Source organism: Rhinolophus ferrumequinum (assembly GCF_004115265.2).
Source record: "Rhinolophus ferrumequinum isolate MPI-CBG mRhiFer1 chromosome 15 unlocalized genomic scaffold, mRhiFer1_v1.p scaffold_54_arrow_ctg1_1, whole genome shotgun sequence".
NCBI classification, from domain to species: Eukaryota; Metazoa; Chordata; class Mammalia; order Chiroptera; family Rhinolophidae; genus Rhinolophus; species Rhinolophus ferrumequinum.
Genome location: NW_022680357.1, coordinates 174904 through 201682, shown reverse-complemented (window position 1 = coordinate 201682; position 26779 = coordinate 174904). Strand labels below are relative to the sequence as shown.

At 46.0% G+C, this 26779-nt stretch overlaps 1 protein-coding gene, 1 non-coding gene and 1 pseudogene across 2 annotated transcripts in view; 1 reads left to right on the top strand and 2 right to left on the bottom strand.

Annotated features, from left to right (window-relative positions):
- Positions 1–4804: 4804 nt before the first annotated feature.
- LOC117019712 (60S ribosomal protein L23a-like) lies at positions 4805–5318 on the bottom strand (annotated as a pseudogene).
- Positions 5319–6056: 738 nt separating this feature from the next.
- Positions 6057–6130, bottom strand: TRNAN-AUU (transfer RNA asparagine (anticodon AUU)). The gene has a single exon. It is a non-coding gene; the product is annotated as a tRNA-Asn (tRNA).
- A 13727-nt stretch (positions 6131–19857) lies between these two features.
- The window catches only part of ITGAM (integrin subunit alpha M), a 33577-nt gene continuing 26655 nt past the window's right edge, over positions 19858–26779 (top strand). The window contains exons 1-5 of the mRNA XM_033101138.1: positions 19858–20009; positions 21129–21234; positions 24074–24177; positions 24483–24553; positions 25193–25310. Of these exons, the coding sequence (XP_032957029.1) occupies positions 19883–20009; positions 21129–21234; positions 24074–24177; positions 24483–24553; positions 25193–25310 (526 nt within the window). The 5' untranslated portion in view covers positions 19858–19882. The remainder of the gene's footprint in view (positions 20010–21128; positions 21235–24073; positions 24178–24482; positions 24554–25192; positions 25311–26779) is intronic.

Below are 26779 nucleotides of genomic sequence, written 5' to 3'. Positions count from 1 at the left end.
GAAGCAGGTTAGCTCTTTGGGAGGAGTGCCTCCTCCCCCCTGAGGGCGAAGGATCTGGAAACTCAGACATGGCTCCAGTCAGCCAGCGGTGGAAGGCAGCTGTGAGGGGTTAACTCCCCTGCATTTCTAGTCTGCTCTTTGCAAGGGCAAAGTTACCTTCTGAGGCTTCAGAGCAAGCCCTCGGGCAGGGAGAAGCCGCTCCAGCAGTGGGGAGTCCCCAGCACCCAGAAGCGAGGCCCAGGGAGCCAGCCAGTGTCCGTCACACCCCCAACTCTGATTGGTTGGGAGTCAGCCTCAGAGGGCTTCCTGAGATAAAGCTGGAGGCAGCAGGAGGCTTCCAGGGAACTCCCAGTTCCTGGTTGTGAGCAAGGCAGAGGGGACAGGCAGGGGACATGTGGAACTTGCCTGGGAGGCACAGAGCCACCAAGCAGGCTCTCTGAGTGTTCCTTACTGTGAGGACCAAATGACATCCTCTGGCCTTGCCTGCATCTGGGTGTGTGGGAGCAATGTCCAGGAGTGAAGAGAGGACTGGGCGTATGGCCCCACGAACCACCGGGCCTGCGCTGGGTCTTCAGGTAAGAAGGCAGAATGGATTTCCCCCTGTGAGAATAATTAGCGGCTAGGCCAGGGTGTTGGGTTTCTGGGTGGGTGTTGGGTCTGGAATGGGCTCAGCTCTGGTTCTACAAGAGCGAGGAAGCAGGGAAGAGTGGAGGCGCCATCCAGGGCCTTGGAGGGGAGTGTGATGGGGTGAGGTCTCTGTGTCGGGAGGGAAACCTGTTGCCAGAGACACCTGTTGTGTTTCGCCTTTCGGCCCGATCTTCAGTCATGTTTCCCCTTTGCATTGGGGCTTCAGCAACGATTTGGCCAGATTGCTCATTTCACAGGTGAGGAAACAGTCACACACAGGAATTAGTTTCCCAAAGCGACTAGTTGCCAAAGTTTCTGGGGAGTTGGTAGCAGACAAAACCGAGGCGCTCTTTCCCAACTGCTAGTGCAGAGATCACTCCCATTTGGGGAAGAGTAAGATCCCTGGCACAGAACCCTACCTGCTTCTCACCTCAGGGGCACAGAACTGGGGGATACACAGCGCCATCATTAGTGTGGGTCCTGTTACCTGTTAAAAAGTCTGAGCATTCATGAGCCCAGTGCCGAACCCAACAAGTCGATTGTTTCTAAGAACTCACAGATGTGCTTCTCCCGTCTTAGCCTCTGCCTCCCTCTCAGAGGGATCATGAGCCGGGATTTGTGTTTTTCGTTTTTTCCCCGTTCCTCCTCTTAATTGTCACACATGTTTTTAGTTTCATTTTCCTTGTTTTTTGAACTGTATAAGAGGGGCATGAAAATATTTTGTCTTCTGGGACTGGCTTGTTTATTAAAAAACTTTTTGCTCTGAAAATTTCAAATCCACCAAACAGAGAGATGAAGAATATCACGAACCTGTCTATACCGACCATCCAGCTTCAATAGTTACCATGATTTTGCTGCCCTTGGTTCATCTATCATGTTTTTCTTCTTCTTTTCCTAGAATAGTTCAAAATAAATCTTAGACATCATTTCAGCAAAGCCCTTCCTACAGCTGATGTAAATGTGCAAAGCACCTGTTAAAGTAAAAAGCAACCTTAGGGAGATAGGAATTTGTAAATAAACTTGAATAAAGACTACAATGCAGTGCTCAAAAAATTTTACATACTTGAGTACTCATGTCTAAACACTGTTGACATTTTTTAACATAACCACATATGTATTACAACACCTAGCAAAACCAGCACTTCTCCCTCAGCAGCGTGCAATACCAGGAGCCTGATAATTTGACTTAACATTACGTTGTTCATCCTGGTGTTTGTTTGGCTGTCTGATATTCTGTTTATCCGTTAGATCTGCCCATTTTCTTACCATTGGGTCGTCTCCAGATTTTAGCCATTATGGATAGAGTGTGTATATGAGTATTCTTGCACATGTCACCTGATGCATAAGTGCTAAATTTATTTAGACAAATACCTAAAAGGGGAATTGCTGGGGTAGGTTATGCAGCGTTCAAACCTGTGTTTCAAGTTCTGTACATCTGAAACTAATTAAAAAAAAAAAACCATACACAGAGGGAGCCAAAATAATGTACACACCTTTTAAGAAAGGAAAAAACTGTATTAAAATTACGCTGATGGTAACCACTTTGAGCACCTCTTGTCTTTGCAGAAGTCAAACGTGACTTGTATTCATCTTTCGTTATTGGTGTCTATTGAGTTATAATTTTAATACATTTTTAATACATATCTGTGATGTGACTCATTGGTCATTGTTTGAGTTGAGATCTCTATTATTTGTAGCCCAAAACATCCCAACAGATATAAGCTCTGTTGTAAAAACTCGGTATGTAATTACATAAGTGTTGTGGGCCCCGTTTCTTCATCTACAAAATGGGAATAATATCTTCCTAGGATTTTTATGAAGATTAGATGAGTGAACACATGGAAAGCACTTGCAGTCAATGCTCAGTGTCAGTTGTTATTAGTGATTATTATTATTTTAAAATATAGCATGTTATTATACTATGTTAACTATTCTATGTTCTTAAAACGTTCAATTTTCAGAATTAGGCATTTTTAGTTGTATTTTTTTGTATTTTTGATATTTTCTATTTCTTATTTTCTATTTAATGTACATGATCAGAGAATATAGCATATATCATTTCTGCCCTTTTGTGGCATAAAATTGAAATAGTTTTTGTACTTTGATTCTTTTTTTGGACTCTGAAATGTGGTAATATATTCTAAAGACAAAACACATACAGAGAAATTTCAAACACATTAAATAATTGTAGTTATTAATAATGCTGATGTTATTTTTAATAAAGTTAAGAACAGATTATTACTGTAAGAAAAGATGTGCAAAAAATGTGTTTTTATTCTTAAAAGACTGGTCTATTTCTGAAAGTGAATGTTTGACATATGAGGATGCATGTGTATTTATTAATACTGCCATTTTAGTCGTGTTGCTCAGCTTAATCACTTAACTGACGTCTATAAATCAGCATTTGTCCTCAATTTCTACTGAGGAATGTGTTTAAGAAATAAAATGGAGTCACACTAGTCAAGCTGCTAAATTACTAAAATCAAATAAGTTGAGGCCTGAGGAAACGATTCTAGTCTGGTTCTAACTTGCCTGGGAATTTACACTTTTGAAATTCCCAGTTCCTGTGTCATCATGTGGACACACATCAGTTCATAATGTGTCAATACCTGGACGTGCACCAGACCTCTAGACAACTCTCTGATTACCCCCTGAAGGACTCACGTACGCAGGCCACCTAACATCCACCTGACATCCATTATTCAGACCACCGTATGTGACCAGACGTCCTAGCACCCATCCTCCAGACCACTGGGTATGTATCATCCAGACACCTTGACATCTGACTGATAACCATCCTGGACCAATCCTAGGGCTAAGAATTCAAGACTGAGTCTTCTTAAGAAAGCACTTTTTATTGTAAGAACTCTTAACTTTTCTTTCTTTTTTGGAATGCTTCTGGATTTTCGCCTAGCTGTGTCCCCAGTTTGCAAACTTTAAGAACGTTGACTAAATCTTTTATCATAATTTCTAGCAAAGTCTCCAGACTCTCTTTGAGTTCATTCGACACTACTTTGGAAATCTTTCCAAGATCTTCCTCTCCTTGCTACGTTCTAACTGGACATCGATCCAACCTCTTCTCAAATTTCACTTTGTTTTTAGACTCAATGCCTTACCTCCAGACCTTTCTGTCCTCTGTCCCCAAATAATCTTTATTATCAAGATGCTGGAAAAAGACCCCTAGCCCATAGCTTTTCTACCCTCACTGGTTGGCCCCCTTTAAAACCACATCTCCCTTTGCTCTGAGCAGGAAGTGTCTGAAACCAATGTTTTTTCCTCCTTTCTAGATGCTGTCAAGATCCAGTCTTTGTCCCTTCCCCCCGCTATGCCCCTGGCTCTCAGGTTTTGGCCTCATTATTGCTCTAGTTCTCTGTTGCAATGGCTCTTACATTTTTCTACCTGCAGATTAATTTTTCAGAGCAAAGACACTATAGAACCACCCACTACTGCTTAGGTTTTTGTTGGCATTTTTTTAAAAAAATTAGTTTCAGGTGTACAAAGTAATGTAATAGACATTTAAACCCCTTATAAAGTGATAACGCACCCCCCCCCAAGCTACTACCCCTCTGACATCTTATATAGCTGTTGCAATACCATTAACTATATTCCCTGTGCTGTACTCCACATCCTGTGACTATATCTACCTACATATTTAGTTATAGTTGACATTCAATATTATTCTACTTCAGCTTCAGGTGTGTAGTTTATTGGTCAGGCATCTACACAGTCTATGAAGCGATCCCCCTGATAAGCCCAGTGCCCATCTGGCACCTTACATAATCTGTACAACATTGTTGATTATAATCCCCATACTGTATTAACTACCAATTTGTAATTCTTTTTTTTTTAAAGATTTTATTGGGAAAGGGGAACAGGACTTTATTGGGGAACAGTGTGTACTTCCAGGAGTTTTTTCCAAGTCAAGTTGTTGTCCTTTCATGCTTAGTTGTGGAGGGCGCAGCTCAGCTCCAGGTCCAGTTGCCGTTGTTAGTTGCAGGGGGCGCAGCCCACCATCCCTTGCAGGAGTCAAGGAATCGAACTGGCAACCTTGTGGTTGAGAGCCCACTAGCCCATGTGGGAATCGAACCGGCAGCCTTCGGAGTTAGGAGCACGGAGCTCCAACTGCCTGAGCGACTGGGCCGGCCCAACTTGTAATTCTTTTTTTTTTTTTTTTTTTACAGTGAAAAAGTTTGTATTTAGAATTTGCCAGCTGGACTCAGTTTAGATGATCCCAATTTTGTTGGCAACATCCAAAGCATCGTAGTCAGGAGCCAGTCGAACATATGCCTTCTTCTCTCCATCAGGCCTGATCAGGGTGTTGACCTTGGCCACGTCAATGTCATAGAGCTTCTTCACAGCCTGTTTGATCTGGTGCTTGTTGGCCTTGACGTCCACAATGAACACAAGTGTATTGTTGTCTTATATCTTCTTCATGGCTGACTCGGTAGTTAGGGGGAATTTGATGATGGCATAGTGGTCAAGCTTGTTTCTCCTGGGAGCGCTCTTCTGAGGATATTTAGGCTGCCTTCGGAGCTGCAGTGTCTTGGGCCTTCGGAAGGTGGGTGACGTCCGGATCTTCTTTTTTTGTGGCTGTGGACGCCTTTTAGGACTGCTTTCTTTGCCTTCAAAGCCTTCGCTTTGGCTTCGGCTTTGGGAGGGGCAGGGGCTTCCTTCTTCGCTTTCGGCGCCATCTTTGTGAAAAGGCCCAACTTGTAATTCTTAATACCTTCACCTTTTCCACCCTACCCCCAACTCCATTCCCGTCTATCACCCTGATATATCTATTATAGTACCTATCTGGCACCATACCTAGTTATTACAATATTACTGACTATATTCCTTGTGCTGTATCCTACATCCCCACGACTACTGTGTAACAACCAAATTGTACTTCTCAATCCCTTCCCCTTTCACCCATCCTTAACTCCCCTCCCATGTTAAAGAAGTCCCTCTAAGATTCTTCGTAATACTGGTTTGGTGGTGATGAACTCCTTCAGCTTTTTCTTGTCTGGGAAGCTCCTTATCTGTCCTCCAATTCTAAGTGACAGCCTTGCTAGGTAATCTTGGTTGTAAGTCCTTGCTTTTTATCACTTTGAATATTTTGTGCCAATCCCTTCGGGCCTGCAAAGTTTCTGTTGAGAAATCAGCTGACAGTCTTATGGGAGCTCCCCTATAGGGAACTAACTGCTTTTCTCTTGCTGCTTTGAAGAGTGTTTCTTTGTCTTTAACCTTTGGCACTTTCATTATGATATGTCTTGGTGTGGGCCTCTTTGGGCTCATCTTTTTGGGACTCTCTGTGCTTCCTGGGCTTGTATGTCCATTTCTTTCATCAGGTTAGGGAAATTTCTGTCATTATTTCTCCAAATAGGTTTTCTTTTTTAAAATATTTCTTTCTTTCTTTAGTTTTTTAAGGAGGGCGCAGCTCACAGTGGCCCATGCGGGGATCGAACCAGCAACCTTGGTGTGAATAGCACCTCACTCTAACCAATTGAGCTAATCGGCCTCCCCCTCAACACTCTCTCTTCTCCTCTGGTCCCCTACTGTGCAAATGTTGGTATGCTAGATATTCTCCCAGAGGTCACTTAAATCCACCTCCATTTTTTTTTTCTAATTCTTTTTTCAGTTTGCTGTTCGGGTTGGGTGTTTTCTGGTACCTTATCTTCTTCATTGCTGGTTGGATCCTCTGCTTCATCTAATCTGTTGATTCCCTGTAATATATTCTTCATTTCCGTTATTTTATTCTTTATTTCTGACTGGGTGTTTTTCATGACTTCCATCTCTATTTTTGTGCTTTCTACCTCTCTGTTGAAGTTCTCCCTGAGATCACTCAGCATCCTTGTAACCAGTGTTTGGAACTCTGCGTCTCATAGGTTGCTTATCTCTGTTTCGCTTAGTTCTTTTTCTGGAGCTTTGCTCTCTTCTCTCATTTGGGACATGTGTCTTTGTCTCCCCATTTTGGCTGCCTCCCTGTGTTTGTTTCTATGTATTAAGTAGAGCTGCTATGTCTTCCTGTCTTACTAGAGTGGCCTTATGTAGTAGGTGTCCTATTGGGCTCAGTGGCATAGTCTTTCTGGTCACTTGAGCCACACGCTCCAGGTGTGTCCCTTGTGTGGGGTGTATGTGCCCTCCTCTTGTGGTTGAGCCTTGGTTGATAACTGCCATCAATGTGAGGGACTGACTTGTGGGCTCAGTGGTTGTGAGGACTGGCCATGACCACAGTGGAAGAGTGGTTGTGCAGGGGCTGAGCCCACAGAGCAGGACCTGCCTCAGCAAGACTCTGGTGCCTGCCCAATCTGCCCCTTGGGTGTGTCATACTTGGAGCCAGCTGCGTGATGCCCCAGCTCCTTTTGAAGCTGGCCACTGGGGGATGCTAACCCCAGGGCCACCTTGGAGGGGACCTGCTGTAGGTCAAGTTCAGCCACAGCCTGTGCCCCACCTGGGGCCGCCCGGCAGGAGCCACAAAGAAATCCGCAGATGGCTGCCCCCTGTGCTGTTCTTGGAAGCGCCTTGAGAACCCAAGCCGTGAACCAAGGCCAGCTGCCGCTAGTGCCAGCTTAGGGCTGATCAGCCAGAGGTACAGGACACACTCAAGCCACATGCTGCCTGTCTGAGTTCTGTGAACCTTTAAGAGACCTTTTAAAGTCTGCAGCATGAGCTGAGGCAGGCAGTTTGTATGAAAAACCCACTGCAAGCGGTTTGGCCTATAAGTTGGGGCCGGGTCTCGAATCGCCAGGGCGTGGCGAACAAACTGCGCAGACTCAGTACGGCGGCCGCCTGCGTCAGCGTATGGGGACGGAAGGGCTCAGCAAAGAAACAGTGGTCTCCGCCTGCTCCCCCGTCCAGGAGAAAGCCGCCTCTCCAGCCCCGGTCCCACGCCAGACAACTCAATTCCCCACCATATGTCCCTGCCGCCTTTCCAGCCTCTGCCCCATCGCTGGAGCTCAGAGCCAGTGATTCCGTTGGTGGTAAGTCCTCGGGCCGTCCCTTTAGGAGGAGCACCTGGGGCTCCAGCTGCTCTTCGCCTCACTCAGTCACAATCTCTGCTGGTTTTCACAACCAGAAATTATGGGGACTTCTCCCCCTGGCGCGGGCACACTGGGCTGCGGTGGGGCTGGGATCTCTGGCTCCTCTGGGGGTGGGGTGGACCCCCACAGCCAAAATATCCCTCCTTATGTTTAATGGTCACACGTGGGAGTGGGACAAGCCCATTCTGCGTGTCTCTGCCCCTGCCCCAGTCTGGAGGTGGCTTCTTCTGCATGTCCTTAGTTGTAGGGCAGTAAGATTTCAGTTCAGCAAGATTTCAGGGGATTCTCAGTAATGGTTGTTCTATAGATTAGTTGTAATTTTGATGTGGTTGTAAGAGAAGGTAAACACAGCGTTTACCTGCTGCGCCATCTTGGTATCTTGTTGGCATTTTTACGACCAGGGAAAGGAATTTTCAAAGTGAACTGAAGAGCTAGAAACTAGACCAGTCCTGCAATAATATCTTTGGTTCTTATCTCCACTATTTCCTTCTTTCTTACCCCTCCTTTTCTCCTCAGACCAGTGTAAGGTATTCTTTGTCTTGTCCAGAGCGGACGTTTCAGTTGTTTATTCAGTCAATCAACATTTGCTAAGCTCTTTTTAATGTGGCATGTACATTTTCAGTCTTGGGAATATACATTTGGATAATTAAAAATTGTTGCCTTCAATAAGCTATCGTCGGAGAAATAACCTTATATTAATAAACACTTAATGAGACCACAGTGTGAGAGCTGCTAAGAGAGCCTGGGTAGAGGAGGAAAATCAGGGCAGGCTTCTCAGAAAAGATGACAGCTTGATTGGCCCTTGGAGGAAAAGTAGGAGTTTGTAAGGATGACAAAAAGGTGTAAAAGGCATTCTAGACATGTTTAATGGTAGATTGTATTAGTTATCTAAAGCTGCATGACAAACGACCCCAAACCTAATGACTTAAAACGACAATAAGCATTGCCAGTGGAAATTCAAAATGGTGCAGTCACTGTGGGAGACAGTTTGGCCGTTTCTTACCGAAGTAAATATACTCTTATACAGTCCAGCTCCTGTTTACCCGAAGGAGCTGAAAAATACGTCCGCACAAAACCCTGCACGTGGATGTTTATGGCAGCCAAGACGTCCTTTAGTAGGTGATGGATAAATACACTGTGGGACATCCAGACAAGGGAATATTATTCCGTGCTAAAAATAAACGAGTTACCAAACCATGAAAAGACTTGGAGGAAGCTTAAATGCATATGACCAAGTGAAAGAAGCCAGTCTGAAAAGGCCACATACTGTATAATTCCAACTCTGACATTCTGGAAAAGGCAAAACTGTGGAGACCGTGAAAGTGTCACTCTGGTGGAGAAGCTGATGGTGGGGGAGGAGGTGTATGTAGGGCCCCGGGGGTACCTGGGAAATCTTCCACTCAAGTTTGCTGTAAACTTAACATTGCTCTAAAAAATTAAATCTATATCAAAAAAAAAAAAAACCCAAACAAAAACCCAACGATAATTATTTCTTATCTCCCAGGATTTCTGGGTCAGGAAATTGGGGATGGTGTGGAGAAGCAGTGTCACGAGGTGATGGTCAGATGTCAGTGGGGCTGCTCTCATCTGAAGCTTTGCCTGTGGCTGAGGATCTGCTTCCCAAGGAGCTCCGTCACAGAGGTACAGCTGCTGGGAGGCCTCGGTGCTTTTCCACCTGGGGCTCTGGAGTGTCCTCAAAGCATGGCAAGTGGCTTCCTCCAGCCTCCAGAGAGAGAGAGAGATCCAAGGGAGCAAGGCAAAAGTGGCAAAGCTAGTCTTGAAAGCCACACACCTTCACCTCTGCTGCATTCTGTTGGTCACACAGGCCAGCCATGATTCAATGAGGACCACACAGGGAATGAATATTAGGGGAACATGATTAGGGGCCGTCCTTAATGCTGGCTGCCACGTAGGGCTGCTAAGTGTAACCGACATAGTGTGCTTGGGCTGTAAATAGACACGACACTGAAAGTTATTTGTGGACTAAATTGTCAGGGGCTGAGGAGTTTGGCTTTTAACTGTTGGTGATAGGGAAATGTTGAAAGGTTTTTAAGAAGGCACCTAGAGGGTCCAACTGTCTCTTCTTATCCAAATTTGGCAGCAAGAGCTGTCCAATATGTTTAAGTAAGCTCCTTGATATTCTGTACTTTTTCTTTGGGGTGTTTGAAACCTCATGTAGATTTGCATACATCTCATTCTTTCATTTTGTGTGGGACTGTTCCTTGGAAAATGTTAGTCTGTGTCATATGTCAGCTTGAATATTCTTCCACTATGTAAAATTTATTATCTCAGTCATACACCTTCATCCCTTTCAACCAAAAGGGATACGTTTGGTTGAAAATGAAAACAAATTAACTCAAAATGACTTAAGCAATGAAAAGAATTTATTGATGCATGCAACTGAAAAGTCCAGAGGTAGAGACGATTTCAGGTGTGGTTTGATCCAGCATTTCACATTTTCATGAGGGTTCTGTTTTTTTTTTTTTTAACAGGATTTTATTGGGGAACAGTGTGTACTTCCAGGACTTTTTTCCAAGTCAAGTTGTTGTCCTTTCAATCTTAGTTGTGGAGGGTGTCGTTCAGCTTCAAGTTGTTGTCCTTTCAGTTTTAGTTGTGGAGGGCGCAGCTCAGCTCCATGTCCAGTTGCCGTTGCTAGTTGCAGGGGGCGCAGCCCAGCTCCATGTCCAGTTGCCGTTGCTAGTTGCAGGGGGCGCAGCCCACCATCCCTTGTGGGAGTCGAACCAGCAACCTTCTGGTTGAGAGGTCGTGCTCCAACCAACTGAGCCATCCGGGAGCTCAGCTGCAGCTCAGCTCAAGGTGCCGTATTCAATCTTAGTTGCAGGGGGCAGAACCCACCATCCCTTGCTGGACTTGAGGAGTTTAACCAGCAACCTTGTGGTTGAGAGCCTACTGGCCCATGTGGGAATCGAACCAGCAGCCTTCGGCATTAGGAGCACAGAGCTCCAAATGCCTGAGCCACCGGCCCAGCCCGAGGGTTCTGTTTTTGTGATGTGTAGGTTCATCCTCAAGTGTATTTCCTTCATGGCAGCAAAAATAGTTTCAGGGTCTACATTACACTGGAAGGACAAAACGCATCTCTGTCCTCAGTTCCACTTTGATTCGTCTGGCTTAATTCACATGTACCGCCCTTGGAGCTGGGGGTGAAGTCAGTTTTCCCCAAATAACATAGTCCTTCAGATGGAAACTGAGAGTTGCTAGAAAGAGGGAAATTGGGTGCTGGGGAGGCAACCACAAGTGTCCAACACAAATTCAAACATGTGATGTGGTTTATCTAAACAACATTTACTGAGCCCTAGCCAAATATAGTTTGCTGTAAACTTAACATTACTCTAAAAAATTAAATCTGTATCAAAAAAACTTAAACAAATAAAAACCCAACAATAATTATTTCTTATCTCCCATGATTTCTGGGCCATGGGCTAGAGCCAAAAACATGGCGTAGTCCGTTCTCAAGGGGGGCCCAGTACACGAGGTCAGACAGTGAAGTTCACGAACTCATCCTAGAAAAAGTGCTACATACCTTGTTGCTGAATATCACTACGGTCACCTTCAGAGTACCCTACTTGGGAAGCTATGTGCTGACACCAGTGCCTAGTCCACCCTTCAAAGCGATTTTGGAACTCTTTTTCTGGAATGGCCTTCCTTTATCTTCAGATAAAGAAAGAAGTCATTGGGGGCCAGATCAGGTGAGTAGGGAGGGTGTTCCAATCCAGTTATTTGTTTCCTGTCTAAAAACTCCCTCACAGGCAGTGCCGTGTGAGCTGGTGCATTGTCGTGATGCAAGAGCCGTGAACTGTTGACGAAAAGTTCAGGTCGTCTAACTTTTTCACGCAGCCTTTTCAGGCACTTCCAAATAGTAAACTTGGTTAACTGTTTGTCCAGTTGGTACAAATTCATAATGAATAATCCCTCTGATATCAAAAAAAGGTTAGCAACATCATTGCAACAAGTTTGCGAACTTAATTGTCCAACTTTGTAGAATCCCCGGAGAACACAAGCTCTCTGACGGTAGGGATTTCCCCTTTCTTGGTCACATCTGTATCCTTAGAGCTGAGAATAGCACCTGGCACTTAGCGAGCGCTCAGTAAACAGTTGTTGAATGAATAGTCTGGGGGATGAACCTACACACAATTCACCACACCGGTCTCGTTTGTTTCTGGCTTTAGGGGCTCAGAGGGGATGGGCTGCGATCTGCTCTTTCACTCCTCCTCCTTCCCTCTTCTCATTGTAGCTCCTCCAGGGTGAGATGCTAGGAAGAAAGAATTGGAGAGATGCAGTGTTCTGGGAGCCTGGCTGCCACGGGTAGTCAGGGGCGCCCTTTTCTCACTCTGGTGCAGACTAGGTCCATTTCTTGCTCATGGTCCTCGGGATCTGAGTTTCAAGGTTTTCCCGGGGTTGTATTTAGCTTTCTAAACTCCGACCAGGTGCATTTATGTTTGAGTCTCCACAGAGCAGTTCTGTGCCCAATTAGCTTTCTGCTAACCTGCCGCTTTAAAGAGAGTCTAATTTGAGCCGTTTTCTGGTGAATCTGTCTTGTTTGGCCATATACTGGGGGCACCTTTGACAACAGAACAAAAAAACTGAAATTGAGATTGTTGTAAAATCAGGGGCATGTGGTTCTCATCCCAATATGCTGCTTCATCTGTTAATGAGAGTACGAAAGGTGCTTGTATCGTCTCAGGAAGGCATTCCAGGATGTACAACTAGTAATCCATGCAAACAACGCCAAGCAAGCTGAGCATGCAGAGGATTTATTAAATCAAAGGAAATAGTCTAGTACACTCTTAAGACGGTGTGAGGACAGAGTCCCAGAGAGCAGTTTCCAGGCTCTCAGCCTCACGTGGGAAGGTGCTGGCTTGGGTAGTAGATGGTCATCCGCTGTGACTAGTTGGCAGTCAGCTGTTACCGGTTAGCCATTAACCACTAGTATAACTGCCATGGCTGAGCTAGGGGGTTGGTTGGTTGGCAGAGAAGCAGACAGCGGATTGAACATCCTGTGGCTCCTGCTTCCTGTGTCTCCAACCCAGCCGCCAGCGAGAATCTAGTGGTATGACTCCCCTATCTATGGCTCCGTGGGTGTTCCTTTTTGGTCTCACCATATCCTGCATTCTTGTGCGGGAGCGGGACCAGAGACCCCGCATGACAGATGACTTGAGAGTGGGCAGACCAGGATAAAGGGCAACTGCCCAGAAGAACAAAGAAACTTAGATTTGTATTTGAATGAGGGCGCAAAATATTCACGGCTGGCCTCACAGTTGTCCCCGGTGTCCCAAGGGCAGGTCTTCACTGTGGATGGACACCCCTTCCTGTTGGGAGGTGGGATTCCCTTGCTTTTACTTGGCCCTTGTGGGAACTGTCATGGCGACACAGGGCGGGTGGGGTGCGGCTGGAAAATATTTTCCCTGCCAGCAAGGCTAATAGTGTTGTAATCCACTACAATTTGCTGTATCTGCACCTTTTCTTAGAAATCTTTCTCATCTCTTTTCTTGGTCTCCTGCACTTCCTCCTTCCCTCCCCAGCCCCTCCCTGCAGCCCTGTTCTTTCTGCAAACAGCACATCTTCCACGATGCATGTGCTTCAGACATTGATGAGTGGGTTGGTAACGTAGGAACACTTGTGGCCTGGGAAGAACAAAGCCCCTAACTGCCCTGTTCCTTTGAGTCCACCAACATGGAATATAAATTGTGAGAAAAAAATAGCTGTCATCCCTGCAGACTTGGTTGTCTGCAAGAACTAGAAACCCACCTGAATTTCTACATGAAAATAGGGGTGTGGTGTGAAGATACATGGGGCTCAGGTGTGAGAATGTGTGAGGGCTGCACTCAACAGGAAAGCACTCAGAACCTAGGCTATTCCAGGGTTCAGTCTCCTCTCTGAATGGCTGTGTGGCTCCCTCAAGTATCTTGGCTCTTGTCTGTGAACAGACTCCATTCCTTTCCTGGTACCTCTACTCCTTCATAACTTAGTTTGCTCCAGGTGTCAGGGAGGGGCGGTGTCAGCCCCTCTGTCCATCAAGGCTTTCCCTTCCATCTCATTGGTAAGAATGGGGTCACAGGGCCGCTCCTAGTTGCCAGGCCGGCTGGGTGAGCCTGTAGGCAGATTTTCAGGTCTCTTCTGGAGAGAGGTGAAGGAGAGGCAGCTGGAGTTAATTTGCTAAAACACCTGCCTGGGGAGGTGGAAGTCAGACCAACCTGCCAGAGTGGTTGAGATGAAATTTAGATGAAATTTATAAAATGGTTTGAAACGATAAAGCACTCTACAAATGTTAGTTTCAAAATAAAATGCATCTGGTACAACCCACTTGGAGAGCTATTTGGTAGTAAGTATGACAGGTCCCAAAAACGTGCATCTAATTTGCCCCAGTCGTTTCACTGTAAAAATTACATCCAGAGAAAAGAATTCCAAAGAAGCAAAAGGCTGTATGTAGAAAATTATTTAATGCAGCATTGCCTAAAATAGTAAAACACTAAAATCGCTTAACTTCATGGAATCTTTTATATGCGTTAAAATTGAGTTCTGTAAAGCTCCCCAAAATATTTGTGCTAAAATATTATATGTCAAAACCGTGATACAGAATTAAACCTACCCTGTCATGACAAGTGTGTAAACGATATCTGTGCTGGGAGTGAATGAAGAAACGCTGATATATTAGGGTGGTGAAACTGTCTCTTCTTTTTTCTTGTTTTCTTTAATATTGTCATAATACTGTTTGTGTAGTTAGAAAAAATTGGGACAAAGAATATAATTATAGTGGTTTCCTTGGCCTGGGCTCAACCACTTAGGGGTGGGACAGACTCATATCTTTGGACATAGCTGAACCGCTCTCCAGAAATGACCTGTTCTGTGGATCTGGGGAGAGGTGGTTGCCTTTTGACATTTGCATTTACCCTCCTCACCCCTAGAAGCAAAATAATCCACACAGAGGAGTGTGGTTCTTCTCTTGTACTTCTCCTCCTCGGAAGGGAATACAATTAACTTCTTGTCCTAATCCAGGAATTCATAGTTTTCTTCTCTGTACCGATCAGGTCAGGACCTGAGCTACTTCTTCTTTCAAGGCTGGAGCAGGAGGAAGTATTTCAGAAGTACTGGCTGTGTATGGCTGTCCCTGCCCTGTCAGTGACCTCTGGCCAAACTTGCTCTTAGTATGACCTTGGTGGAAGCATCCAAGTGTCCCACAAAGCTGATGGTAGGGCCATTTCTCTGACCTGCTTGACATTTGGCCCCCTTCTTGGACGACTGAGGCAGTAGGTGGAGCAGTCTAGAATGCTTTTAATGGAGCAGCAGGCATCTTTGAGGACAACATACTCTTTATGTGTCAGTGCCACTTATGTGTCTGTGGGGCTGGTCAACCCAAGACACAGTGGGTAGAATAATTTCAGGTAAAGTTGACTAAATATTCGCTACAGGCACTTTGACATCTATTATCTCATTTAATCATCACAATCACCCCAAGAGACAAGTACGGCTGTTCCCATCATTTTCCAGATGAAGACAGTGCGATACAGAGAATCACGTCCTCAAGAATCACAGAGGTAGGATTTTAACCCCCTTGTAGTCTGGCCCCAGACTCCTGTCGACTGGCAAAAATGACTCACCAGAAAATCCACCCAAAGAGCGGTTTATTCGGGAAAAGAAAAAGAAACAAAAACCACCTCTGCAGTGCGGGAATACACACCTCCCACCTGGGGCTCCAGCTGACTGCCCACGTGAAGAAGAATAACCCGGTTCCAAGACAGCTATTCTATTTATTAGCATCCCTCCCCCGGAAGGTACCACAAAGTCCAACCGGAAGTCAGGATCAAAGAGTCAACAAGGGGCCCAGCTCCACCCATAGTCCTCACAGCTCTGTGGTTTGAGCATTTTAAGATGCCAGTTCACTTTTATCACCCCAAAGCCTTAACTAGATTGCTGAGAAGGATATTCGGGTGAAAACTTGACTGGCAATTCGGTGTAATGGAAAAACAATATTTTGTTATTTGTACTTCCCAGGGGGCTAGATCGTGTGTGGGTCAAACAAATTGGAGGTATTGAGACAGAGGTAAATTGTTTGTGTAGCCAAGGGACAGAGATTCGGACAGGTGGGTCTGGGAGATTGTGTTGGGAAGAGAGAAGTCATGATCCTGGGTGCCACGTGGGGCAAAGGGAGATGACGGAGACCCTACCACCTTCATTATTTTGAGGGCAAAGCCAGAGAAATTTGGGAGAAGAAACATGGCAAGAAAGGGTTTGTGAAGTTGAATATAGAGAGTCCTGTGATACAAAACCCACATATTTGGAGGAGGTGAGAGGGAGTGAGCCATGCAGATACCTGGGGAAAAACAGTCTAGTCAAAGGGAACAGCCAGTGTGATGGCCTTAAGATGGAAGTGTTCCTGGCATGTCTGAGGAGCCTCAAGGAGGCCAGCATGGCTGGAATAGAAGGAGCAAGGGGTCAAAGAAAAGATGAGCTCAGGGAGGCCATGGTGGCAGGTCTCACAGGGCCTTATCGGTTGTGGAAAGGGCTGGCTTGCTCCCCGTGAGGCAAGGAGACTTTGTAAGGTTTTGAGCAGAGGAACAATATATGGCTTGTGTTCTAGAAGGATCCCTCTGGCTACTGTGCTGAAAACTGACTTGGCGGGGGCGGAGTAGAGAGACAGTGGGGCACAGGAAAGGGCTAAGCCGTAGTCCAGGTGGCATGGGGGTGGCTTCCACACTTCTGCTAATAGCGAGGCTGGTTAGAAGGTAGTGCCCTAGGATTTCCTGAGACTTTGGGACTAAGTGGAAAGTCGTGGTTGCCATCTGCTGAATGTGGAGGAACAGCTCTGCCATGGAGCCCTGGCCCCCGGTGCTACCACACCAGCCACGAAAGCAAAGGTTTGACCACAGATCGTCTGAGGTTTGGCAGAATACCTGTGACCTTCCCAGAACAGAGAGAACGGGGTGGGGTGGGGGTGGGGGTGCGGGTGCCTGTGAGGAGCTGCTCTGGGGCCATCACCAATAGAACTATAGACTAAAACTGCGTTGTCTGTTGGTCTAGATTATAGCCTCCCTTTTCTTTTCTTTTCTTTTTTTTTTTTTTTTAAGATTTTATTGGGGAAGGGGAACAGGACTTTATTGGGGAACAGTGTGTACTTCCAGGACTTTTTTCCAAGTCAAGTTGTTGTCCTTTCAGTCTTAGTTGTGGAGGGCGCAGCTCAGCTCCAGGTGCCATGTTCAATTTTAGTTTCAGGGGGCGCTGCCCACCATCCCTTGCGGGACTCGAGGAGTCAAACCGGCAACCTTGTGGTTGAGAGCGCACTGGCCCATGTGGGAATCGAACCGGCAGCCTTGGGAGCACAGAGCTCCAACCGCCTGAGCCACCAGGCCGGCCCATAGCACCCCTATTCTGATGCCATCCTTTTTGCTGGGCAAAGAACCGTGGGAAATTTGTTTTTGCCGTCGACGTAAGTAATAAACTGTTTGAATCTATGAGTTGGATCGGTGGTTTCCAGAGGGGAAGAGGTTGGGGGATTTACCTCTGTCATTTTGCTATTAATTTCTGACATGCCTTATAACTTTTATCGCTCTCATTTCCTGCATTTCTGTCTTCTTTTGTGTTTAGTTTTTCTTTTTTCCGCAGTGAGACATTGTAATTCCTTTCTCATTTCCATTTGTGTATATTGTTTATTTATTTTCTTAATGGTTACCATCGGGATTTCATTTATAACTTCATTTATAACTTTCATTTATAACTTCATCCTAAAGTTATAACGTTCTAATTTGAATTTATATCTGTTTAACTTCAATGACATACAAACCTCTGTTCCTATACAGCTCCGTCCCCATCTCATTTTAGTTATTTATGCCACAGAATTACATCTTTATACATTGTGTGACCAAAACTGTAGATGAATAATTGTTTTTTTAAAATGTATTGGTCTCTTAAATTATATAGAAAACAAAATGTGGAGTTACAAACCAAAGCTACAATACTACTAGCTTTTAGACTAATCGTTTTTAAAAAAAAAATGCCTTAAAAATGAATAGTTTTTAAAAAGTTTTTAAATCGTGTAGAAAATAAAAGAGGAGTTACACACCATTGTTACAATACATAATACTAACTTTCATAATTCGTGTATTTACCTTCACTGAGATCTTTTATTCTTCATACAACTTCCAGTTTCTGTCTCGTGTTCTTTCATTTCAACCAGCAGGAATCCCGTTAGCATTTTTTTCAGGGCAGTTCTAGTGGTAACGAACTCCCTCAGGTTTTGTTTATCTGGGAATATCTTGGTTTCTCCCTCACTTTTGCAGGGCAGTTTTGCCATATACAGAATTTTTGGTTGATATTTTCCCCCCAGTACTTTGAGTCCATCAGCCTACTGCCTTGCGGCCTCCAAGTTTCTGATGAGAAATCAGGTTGAGGATCCCTAATATGTGGTCATTCACTTTTGTTGCTTTCAAGACTCTCCGTCTTTGTCTTTTGATGGTTTTATTATAATATGTCTTGGTATGGGCCTCTTTGAGTTCATCTTACTTGGACTTTGTTGAGGTTCTGCAATATTTGTATTCGTGTCTTTCATAAAATTTGGGAACTTTTCGGCTATCATTTCTTCAAATAATCTCTTTGACACTTTCTTTCTCTCTTCTGGCATTCCCACAATGTGTACGTTGGTCAGCTTGATGGTGTTCCACTGGTCCTTTAGGCTCTTTTCACTTCAATCTTTTTTCTTTCTATTTCTCAGACTCAGGAACTGCAATTGTCCTATCTTGAAGTTTTCTGAGTCAGTTTTCTGCCTGCTCAAACCTGCCTTTGAATCCCTGTAGTGAATTTTTCATTTCAGTTAATGTACTTTACAGCTCCAGAAATTCCTTTTGGTTTCTTTTTAGGTATCCTTTTTATTGATATTTCCATTTTGTTCGTACATCATTTTCTTGACTTTCTCAGTGTCTTCCTTTAGTTACTTCAGCATCTTTAAGAGAGTTGCTTTAAAGTACTTTTCTAGTAAGTCTGCCATCTGGTCTTTCTCTGGAATGTTTTCTTTTTGTTTTTTTTTCTTTGAATGGGCCATGCTTTCAAAGATTGGCAATCAAAGGCAATTGGTTTCTTGGATTGCCTTGTGATTTTTTTGTTGTTGTTGGAAACTAGGCAAACAAATCTAATAATACAAAATCAGATTATTCTCCTTTCCCAGGGTTTGCTGTTATTTTATTTTTATTGCTATAGGCTGTCTTTGTGCCAGGGATCAGCCCGGGATCTTAAGGTCTTAAGAACTTATTAGGGGGGGAAGCGCTAGCCTTTAAATCCCCTGGGAGTTGCTTCAGCCAGAGGTGGAGAGGCTTTCAAAATGAGATGGGCTCAACAATGGCTGCTCACCTCTGTGCTTGAACTTCTGAGATCAGGAGCTGCAATCAACAGAGCACTACCCCCAATATTTTGGGGGTGAGGTCTCACTGCCCACCCTTGCTGCTGAAAGCTGGATGCGAGCTGCTCCTGGAACGCACGCTCAGCTTTCTGACATTGGACTGGAGGGATACAAGGTATGGTTTGGCGTTCTATGTATTTCAAGTATGCTCCTGTGTCTTTGAAACAGATTTTGAAGTCACTAGATGGAAGGTAAGGACATATCACAGGGTGAGACATCGCTCAACCATTTTTCTGTTGTTGGATTTTTAGGCCATTCTAATGTTTCACTATTAATAGCAATGCTGCAAAGCACAAGCTTAGGCGTCCATGTTCGACTGTACATCTCAGCGACTTTTTAGGATAACTTCTGGAAAGTGAAATTTCCTGGGCAATTTCCAAGGGTTTGAGGCTTTAAAAAACACAAATATTATTCCAAAAGTACTAGGTTTCTCTGTACCGGAGTTGTCCGTATTGAAGTCTACAAAGGAGGGCAATTCTGGCTGAAGGGTTCTCCTGTTTCCTTGGGCAGGGGGGAAAGAGACTTTGTAAAGTGTGCTTCCAGGGAGACACAGAGGGTGATCTCCCACATTTGCTTGGTCTGAATTAATGTTTAGAGTACATGTTCCAGGACGCAGGCCCTTCCATCTATGCAGCTGGCTTTTCATGATGCTTTGGCCAACCCTGGAAGCAGGTGGACAAACAAGCAACACCTTTGAAATAGTGACCGTGGTGGTTTGGGCTCGGACGCTGGGGAGAGAGGAAGCATAAGCTGTGGCAGCCCCGGGGGGATGGTCAAGCTGTGCTGTGTGCTCTCTGAGCCTCCGCCTTCTTCCTTTGAGCCTCTAATGTATTCCTGCTTTCTAGTTCTCTTTTTCTGTCCTTGCTGGCTTTCTTCAAGTGGCTCCGTGGCACCTGCAGCCCCGGGATTCCTGCTCCTTTCAGCTATGATTCACCGAGTCCTTCTGTTAACAGGTGGGCCAGGGGTCTGAGGGTGGGGCTTACGTGATGATGAGGAAAACTTTTGAGACTGTGAGTCTCTACTCACAAGTAGAATATCTAGAAGGGATGTAGAATATCTAGGAGTTACACTGGGGAGAGATAAAGCGAATTGGGGCGGGATAAGGGAGTCCTGTAGGAGCGCAGAGCAGAGCTAGCCCAAGATGGCATGACCAGAGAAGCCCAGGTGAACGGCTAAATTCATGGGCGATTGATCTGAGGGGGTTCGGTTGGCCCCTTGATGTCACAGATGAGGAAACTGAGGCTTAGAGAGATGAAATGACATGCCCCAGGGTGTGCAGCCAGTACCAGATTCCTTTCTGAGTGTTTCTTTTTGGGTTCCACGTCCACTTTGCCTCCACTTCTATTTTTCAAGGACCCTGGTACGAATGCTTGTCGAATGACTGACCACTCATAATGACATTACTTCCTTATATGCCTGTGTCTTGTGGTAAATGGGTCAAAGAAGGAAAAGAAATGCTTGTGAGTTGCACAGGAAGGAAATTGCCTAACTGGGAGGGTTTAGGAACTTGTTTGTTGGTCAGGTCAACAGTGGAGCTCGGCGGGGGGCTGGAAGCACCAGTGGTAGTGGTGGCAAAACTGTCCTGGGGGCATGAGGCAGGGATTGCACCTCCTGTTTCTGTACAGTCTGAGAGCAACCACAGGCTGCAGGTGCACACTTGTAATCGATTTGTGACTGGGCACACTAATTTGGAATCCCAATGAAGTGAAATGTTAGATCCCCCCCCAAAGAATTCCATTGGTCTTATTAGCAAATTTGTAATTACAAATAAAAAAGGGGGGGAGCTCAATTATTATATTTTGAATTTCCTTAATGACAAATTTCTGGAAACACATTTTCTCTCTTGTTATATTACGTCCCCCAAGGTCGTTGGCTCCCAAGGTCTAAAATATCTACTCTCTGGCCCTTTAGAGAAAAAGTGCACTGACCTCTGCCCCAGGCCATTGGAACTGGATCTGGGAAGCAGACATCTCTGTGCTGGGTTAGGGTGAATCCTGCCAGGAAGATGGACAAGCTGCTTTCTTAACTACGTCCCCACCGGCACCTGATCCTCATTCCTTTTTTTCTTCCAGCCTTGGGCTTGTGTCATGGGTTCAACCTGGACACTCAAAACGCAAAGATCTTTCAAGCGAACACAAGGAGCTTCGGGCAGAGTGTGGTCCAGTTTGAGGGATCCCGGTAAGGGCTGCGTGTCTCACAGGCTTTCCCTCTAAGACCTGCGTATCAGAAAGAAAACGTAATTTCCTTGATGTTGTTTTATTTTCCTTGATCTAGTGTTGAATAGGTCATACAATGACAGGGTTCTTAATTCAAAAGACACAAGAGTCTAGCAGTGAAAAATCCTCCACACTGCTTTCCCCAGTTCCCGTCCTAGGAGGGTTTTTCTGTGCATTCTTCCAGAGAGGGTCTCTGCTGGGCAGACGTCCACATTTCCCCAACCCCAGCCCACACACAATTTGTAGCACATGTTACATTTAAACTATGCTGCTGCCTATTTTTGTAAATAACGTTTTATTATTCCCACCCCTCCAACTCTGTGCCCCAACTCATCATTTATTGTTTCCAGCTGCTTTGGTGCTACAATGGCAGAATCAAGAGGTTGTGACAAAGACCGCATGGCCTGAAATATTTACCGTTACAGAAATAATATTTATGGAAATAGTAGTATCCTTGCAGACAAAGTTTGCTGGTTTCTGTTCTATACGGTCCTTTGCATTTGGTTTTCTTAGTAGAGCTCGGTAATCTTACCAGATAAGTGCACAAAGAGCTTACTTTTATGCTTCTGTTACTGGAGAGCAGACTCTTCTCAGTGTGGTGTCCAGGTTCTTGGCATCCCAAACAAAGAATTGAGCGGGACACCAAAAGGCAGTGTAAGAGAGCAGTTTATTAGAAGCCAAAGTACACTCCAAAGAGATGGGGTCGGGATCGGGCCGGGCAACACAGTGGCTCAAAAGGAGCCGACTGGCGAGGACTTGGAGTTTTTCTTTTCTTTTCTCCAGAATGGGCTGTTCCTTTCTGGGTGTGGGATCACTTGATTGACACCTGTGATTGACAAGAGGCGATTATCTCATTTTTTTAGACTGTGCATGTTCCTTCCCAGAATTCAGTCTGTTATAATGATATTAATGAACTTCCGGGCAAATGCATGATATTATAATGATGGTATAATGAGGCCCAGGTGAAATGAAGGTCACTGTGGCCTAGGTGTGAGTGGCCTGTTTAATCTAGTTGGGTGCTTTGTATCCTTGAACTCCCTCCCAGTGGTTCATGGTGGTTATAGTAGCTAAAGGAGAGGTCTGGGCGGTCCTAGGCCATGTTGGACGTGCAGGAATGTTACCTGATGTGTTCGGGCGGGCGTCTCAGAGACCCAATTCCTATCTCTAACTGCCTGCCTTATGTCCCCCTGGAGAGATGTGATCCCCATAAATCTGTGGGAACTTGAGGGACAGGAGATTGCCTCTTCTGTATCTGCCTCCTGCTGACTGTGGCCATTGTCCCTGCGTATTGGGGATTCACGGGACTCTCGCCCTATCTGATGTTCGAGGAGGGGAAGGGGTCTCGAGACGGCTCGAAAGGCCCTGTTGACCTCTTCGGTTGGGATGTACTGGAAGTCTTGCTGGGGCATCACTTGTGTCCCCTCAGCTCCTAGATAAGGAGAGAGAGATTTTGGTGAAACAGAGGTAAAAGTGTGGGCCCAAGAAGCAGGACCCAAAGCCATCGCCGCAAGGTGGCTGTGGGATAGAACGTGTTTAGCTTCATGGTGTCTGGGGCCTTTTTTTCTGCTTAATCCGGTCATTCGGGTGGCGGTGTTCGCCCAGGAGCTGGGCCATAGTGATTACAATCAATAAGTATAAATCACCAGTTGGTTCCAGGGAAATTATCTGCAGCGGGGGCGAGGAGACATCCTATGATTCAGGCTAGAAACAATCTTCTATTTAAGATTAAAAAGCTGATTTGAAAGGTGAACCTGAGAAACTGGGGGAAAGGAGACTTAAAATTCCTATAATGGGAGGGGCTCTCCTGTATCAAGATTGCATTTCTTTTTAAATGAAAGATTATTTCTTTTTCTGGGAACACTTTTTTTCTTACCTTGTTTCCTCCAAAATAAGAGCGGGTCTTATATTAACTTTTGCTCCAAAAGACGCATTAGGGCATATGTTCAGGGGATGTCATCCTGAAAAATCATGCTAGGACTTATTTTCCAGTGAGGTCTTGTTTTCAGGGAAACACGGTACCTGTTGCCTATTTTTCTGTTGGATTATTCGTATTATTATTTTTCCTTATTGGTTTGTAGGAGCTGTAACTATAATTGAGGACAGTAAGCTGGGGTGTGAGTTGCTAATCTTTCTCTCACCACTTTATCCTTTGTCTTTGAATTGCCGATGGTAGTTTGTCACAGACAGAAATTTATTTAAAATGACTGTCTGGTTGGATTTAACTATTTTTATTTTAATTTTTAAAATTTTAAAAAATTTTTAAGGAGGGTGCAGCTCACAATGGTGGGGATCGAATCAGCAACTGTGGTGTTATTAGCACCACATTCTAACCAACTGAGCTAACCAGCCACCCCCTAACCATCTTTTTAAAAAAGTTTTTATTGGGGAACAGTGTGTTTTTCCAGGACCCATCAGCTCCATGTCAAATGGTTGCTTTCAGTCTAGTTGTGGGGGGCGCAGCTCACTGGCCCGTGTGGGACTCGAACCGGCGACCTGGGTGTTATGAGCACCGCGCTCTAACCCCTGAGCAAACCAGCCGCCCCTAAGCATTTTTTTAAATGACCTTTGTGTTTTGTGTCATTCTTAGAGAGGTCCTTCCCACTCTGAGATTTAAATTTTTCCCTCTTTTTTGGTCTGTATTGAGTCTTCCTTCTATTTCTAGGAATTGGGGAATCTGTGTGAGGGTTGGCTCCCCCACTTTCCTTGGCGGGGGGCAGAACTTCTTCCACGGTCTCTGACATTCTCTTCTGATGTCAGTTTTCTCTTATTCCTGTTGTGATCTGTTCCCACCTCTCCCCCAGGATCGTGGTTGGAGCCCCCCAGGAGGTAAAGACTGCCAACCAAACAGGCGGCCTCTACCAGTGTGACTACAGCACGTCCACCTGTGAGCCCATCCACCTGCAGGGTGAGTCGCTGCCCCCAGAGTTGGGGTTCCACCTGTGCATACACTCAGACTTGTCAGTATTGCCTTTGTTCTGGGGGACTTGGGGTGATGGGCCCAGGGGTCCAGCTCCCCAGCCTCTGTGTGGTGAGCAGACTCTACCCCAGACACGTTCAGGCGCCCCCTCTGTGTTCTCTTCCCGACCTGGGTGCCCCCTTGACCTGCCGGACTTATCGTGTCTCCCAGGAGGTCGAGGTGATCCCTGCCCAGCTCTTACACAGACCCTTTCATCTCCCTGAGTGTAACCATGCACACATCTGTCCCCTCAGTCCCACCGGAGGCTGTGAACATGTCCCTGGGCCTGTCTCTGGCATTTGCCAGCAACCCTGACCAGCTGCTGGTGAGTTGCCCCTGGGTCGAGGTGAAACCGGAGGGCAACTGAGTTAGGGGCTCGTAGTGCCTACGCCTCAGCCAATAGACCGACACGGGGGTTGGTGATCCGAGAAGGCAGCGGGTTAACACCTTCAAAACCGCCTTAAGGTTCTCAGAGCAGCTTGAGGTGTTGAAGGGAAAATCTGGGCGTTCCTCCAGGAGCTAGTGCCTGTTCTGGGGGTCTGCATGGAGCCTTCCCTCTGGCAACGTGGCTCTCTGGTGGTGTCAGCAACCCAGGAGCAAGGACGGGAGGAGCCTGGAAAGAATGCTGTTCTTTCCAGAATGCATTGAGATTGTGATCAATAAGACTAAGGGTATTAATCAGAAGTTTCACAGTAATTTTTTTTAAAACAGGGAACTGGGACAGGGGACATTCCGAGCTCAAGCCACAGGGGTCACCTATTGTTAAGCTGTAGTCGGGTCAGGAAAGGGTGCGGCTGGGGCCTCTGTGAGGCTTCTATTATGGGGCTGCCAGCCGGGCCCTGCTTCAAGGGGAGTGCCCTGAGGGGAGGCCTGGAGACCAGAGGTTGTGGCTGGAGTCTTGTGGAGGGTGGAGATGCTGGGTTTAAGGGCGGAAAGCCCCTCCAACCCACACCCTGCCCCCCAGGCCTGCGGCCCCACCGTACACCAGGCCTGCAAGGAGAACACCTACGTGAACGGCTTGTGTTTCCTGTTTGGACGCAACCTGCTGCAGCAGCCCCAGAGGTTCCCGAAGGCCCTCAGAGGTAGGCTGCCGTTGGCAGAGTACGGACCAGACTGCAGCAGGGACAGGGCTGGACTGGGGCTGGTGGCTTCTGGGCGGGGGGCCACTTAGAGTTCTGGGGCAGAAGGGTGAGGGGACGGGGCTCCCACCGAGAGAGACAGAGAGAGAGAGAGAGAGAGACAGAGAGAGACAGAGAGAGACAGAGACACAGAGACACAGAGACACTGGGGGAAGGTGCTAAAGTCTTACATTTTAAGAACAGTCCTGATACAGCCACTCATCTTTGTGAGATGATGTCCCAGCCATTGTTTCTGAGTCTCCTGATCTTGGCCTTTGAAGCCTTGGATGCTGAGGCCCCGACCACCTCCCGCTTCTCTCCCACCACTTCTGCATCCCTCACTGCATGCGCTCCAGCCACTCTGGCTGCCATCCTTCTCCAGGAACCATGTGGACGTCTCGCTGCCTTAGGGCCTTTGCACTCACTACTCCTTCAGTCTGGCCTGATCTTCCCCCAGATCTCAGCAGACAACCCGTGATTTCTCCTCGGCTCAAACGTCACCTCTGCAAAGAGGCCTTCCCCGAGTGGCCCTTCTAACCATCACTCCCCATCACATTGGCTGACTTCACCATCCTCATCACCATATGTCCGTATTCTACTTGTTTCTTATCTGCGCTTTCTTTGGGAATGTAGGTTCCACAAGAGCAGGGATATCGTCTAGCTTATCCACCACTCAATGCCCTTGTATCTATAGCTGCTTACCTAATTACCCCTGAACTTAGCAGCTAAAAACAACAAACGCTAAGCTGTCTTGTTTTTCAAAGAGTCAAGAATCTGGGCATGTCTAAGCTGGATGCTGCTGCCTAGAAGTGAAGTTGTCAGGCAGGAGCTGTGGTCTCATCTGAGGGCTGGACTGGGGTAAGATCCCGGCCAAGCTCCTGGAAGCTTCCCTCCATGGCTTGTCACATGGGCCTCCCCATAGGGCAGCTCAGGACAGAGCAGCTGGCTTCCCCCCTCACCCCCCAGGAGCGAACCAAGAGATAGAAGAGAGCACAGGCACCTAGGACAGCAGTCTTTATAATCTAATCTTGGAATTAACAGCTCATTCCTTTCGAGTGAGTCAGAAAATCCAGCTCAAACTCAAGACTGCAGGGACTGTTGTATTTCTATAAACACCAGGACGAGAGAATCCTGGGGACCATCGTGGGGGTTGCCTACGTAGCCCCGTTCCCCAAACACTCGTTGATTAAAGGAAAGTGAGTAGTGACTGGATCTTTTTTACAGCTGCTTTCTGTTACTTATTTCTTCAACTGTGTGGCCATCCTTTTGCTTGTCTCCAGGTTGGCTCTGGAACCAAGGGCAGATGGGCCTTCCTTTCATACTTTTTTGTTTTTTCCTGAAACTCCTTGGGACTTCATTCTCAACAGATCACTTTCCCTCCTCCTTCGCAGAGAAAACCAAGGCTGCCAGACATGAGCTCCCTCCACTTCCTC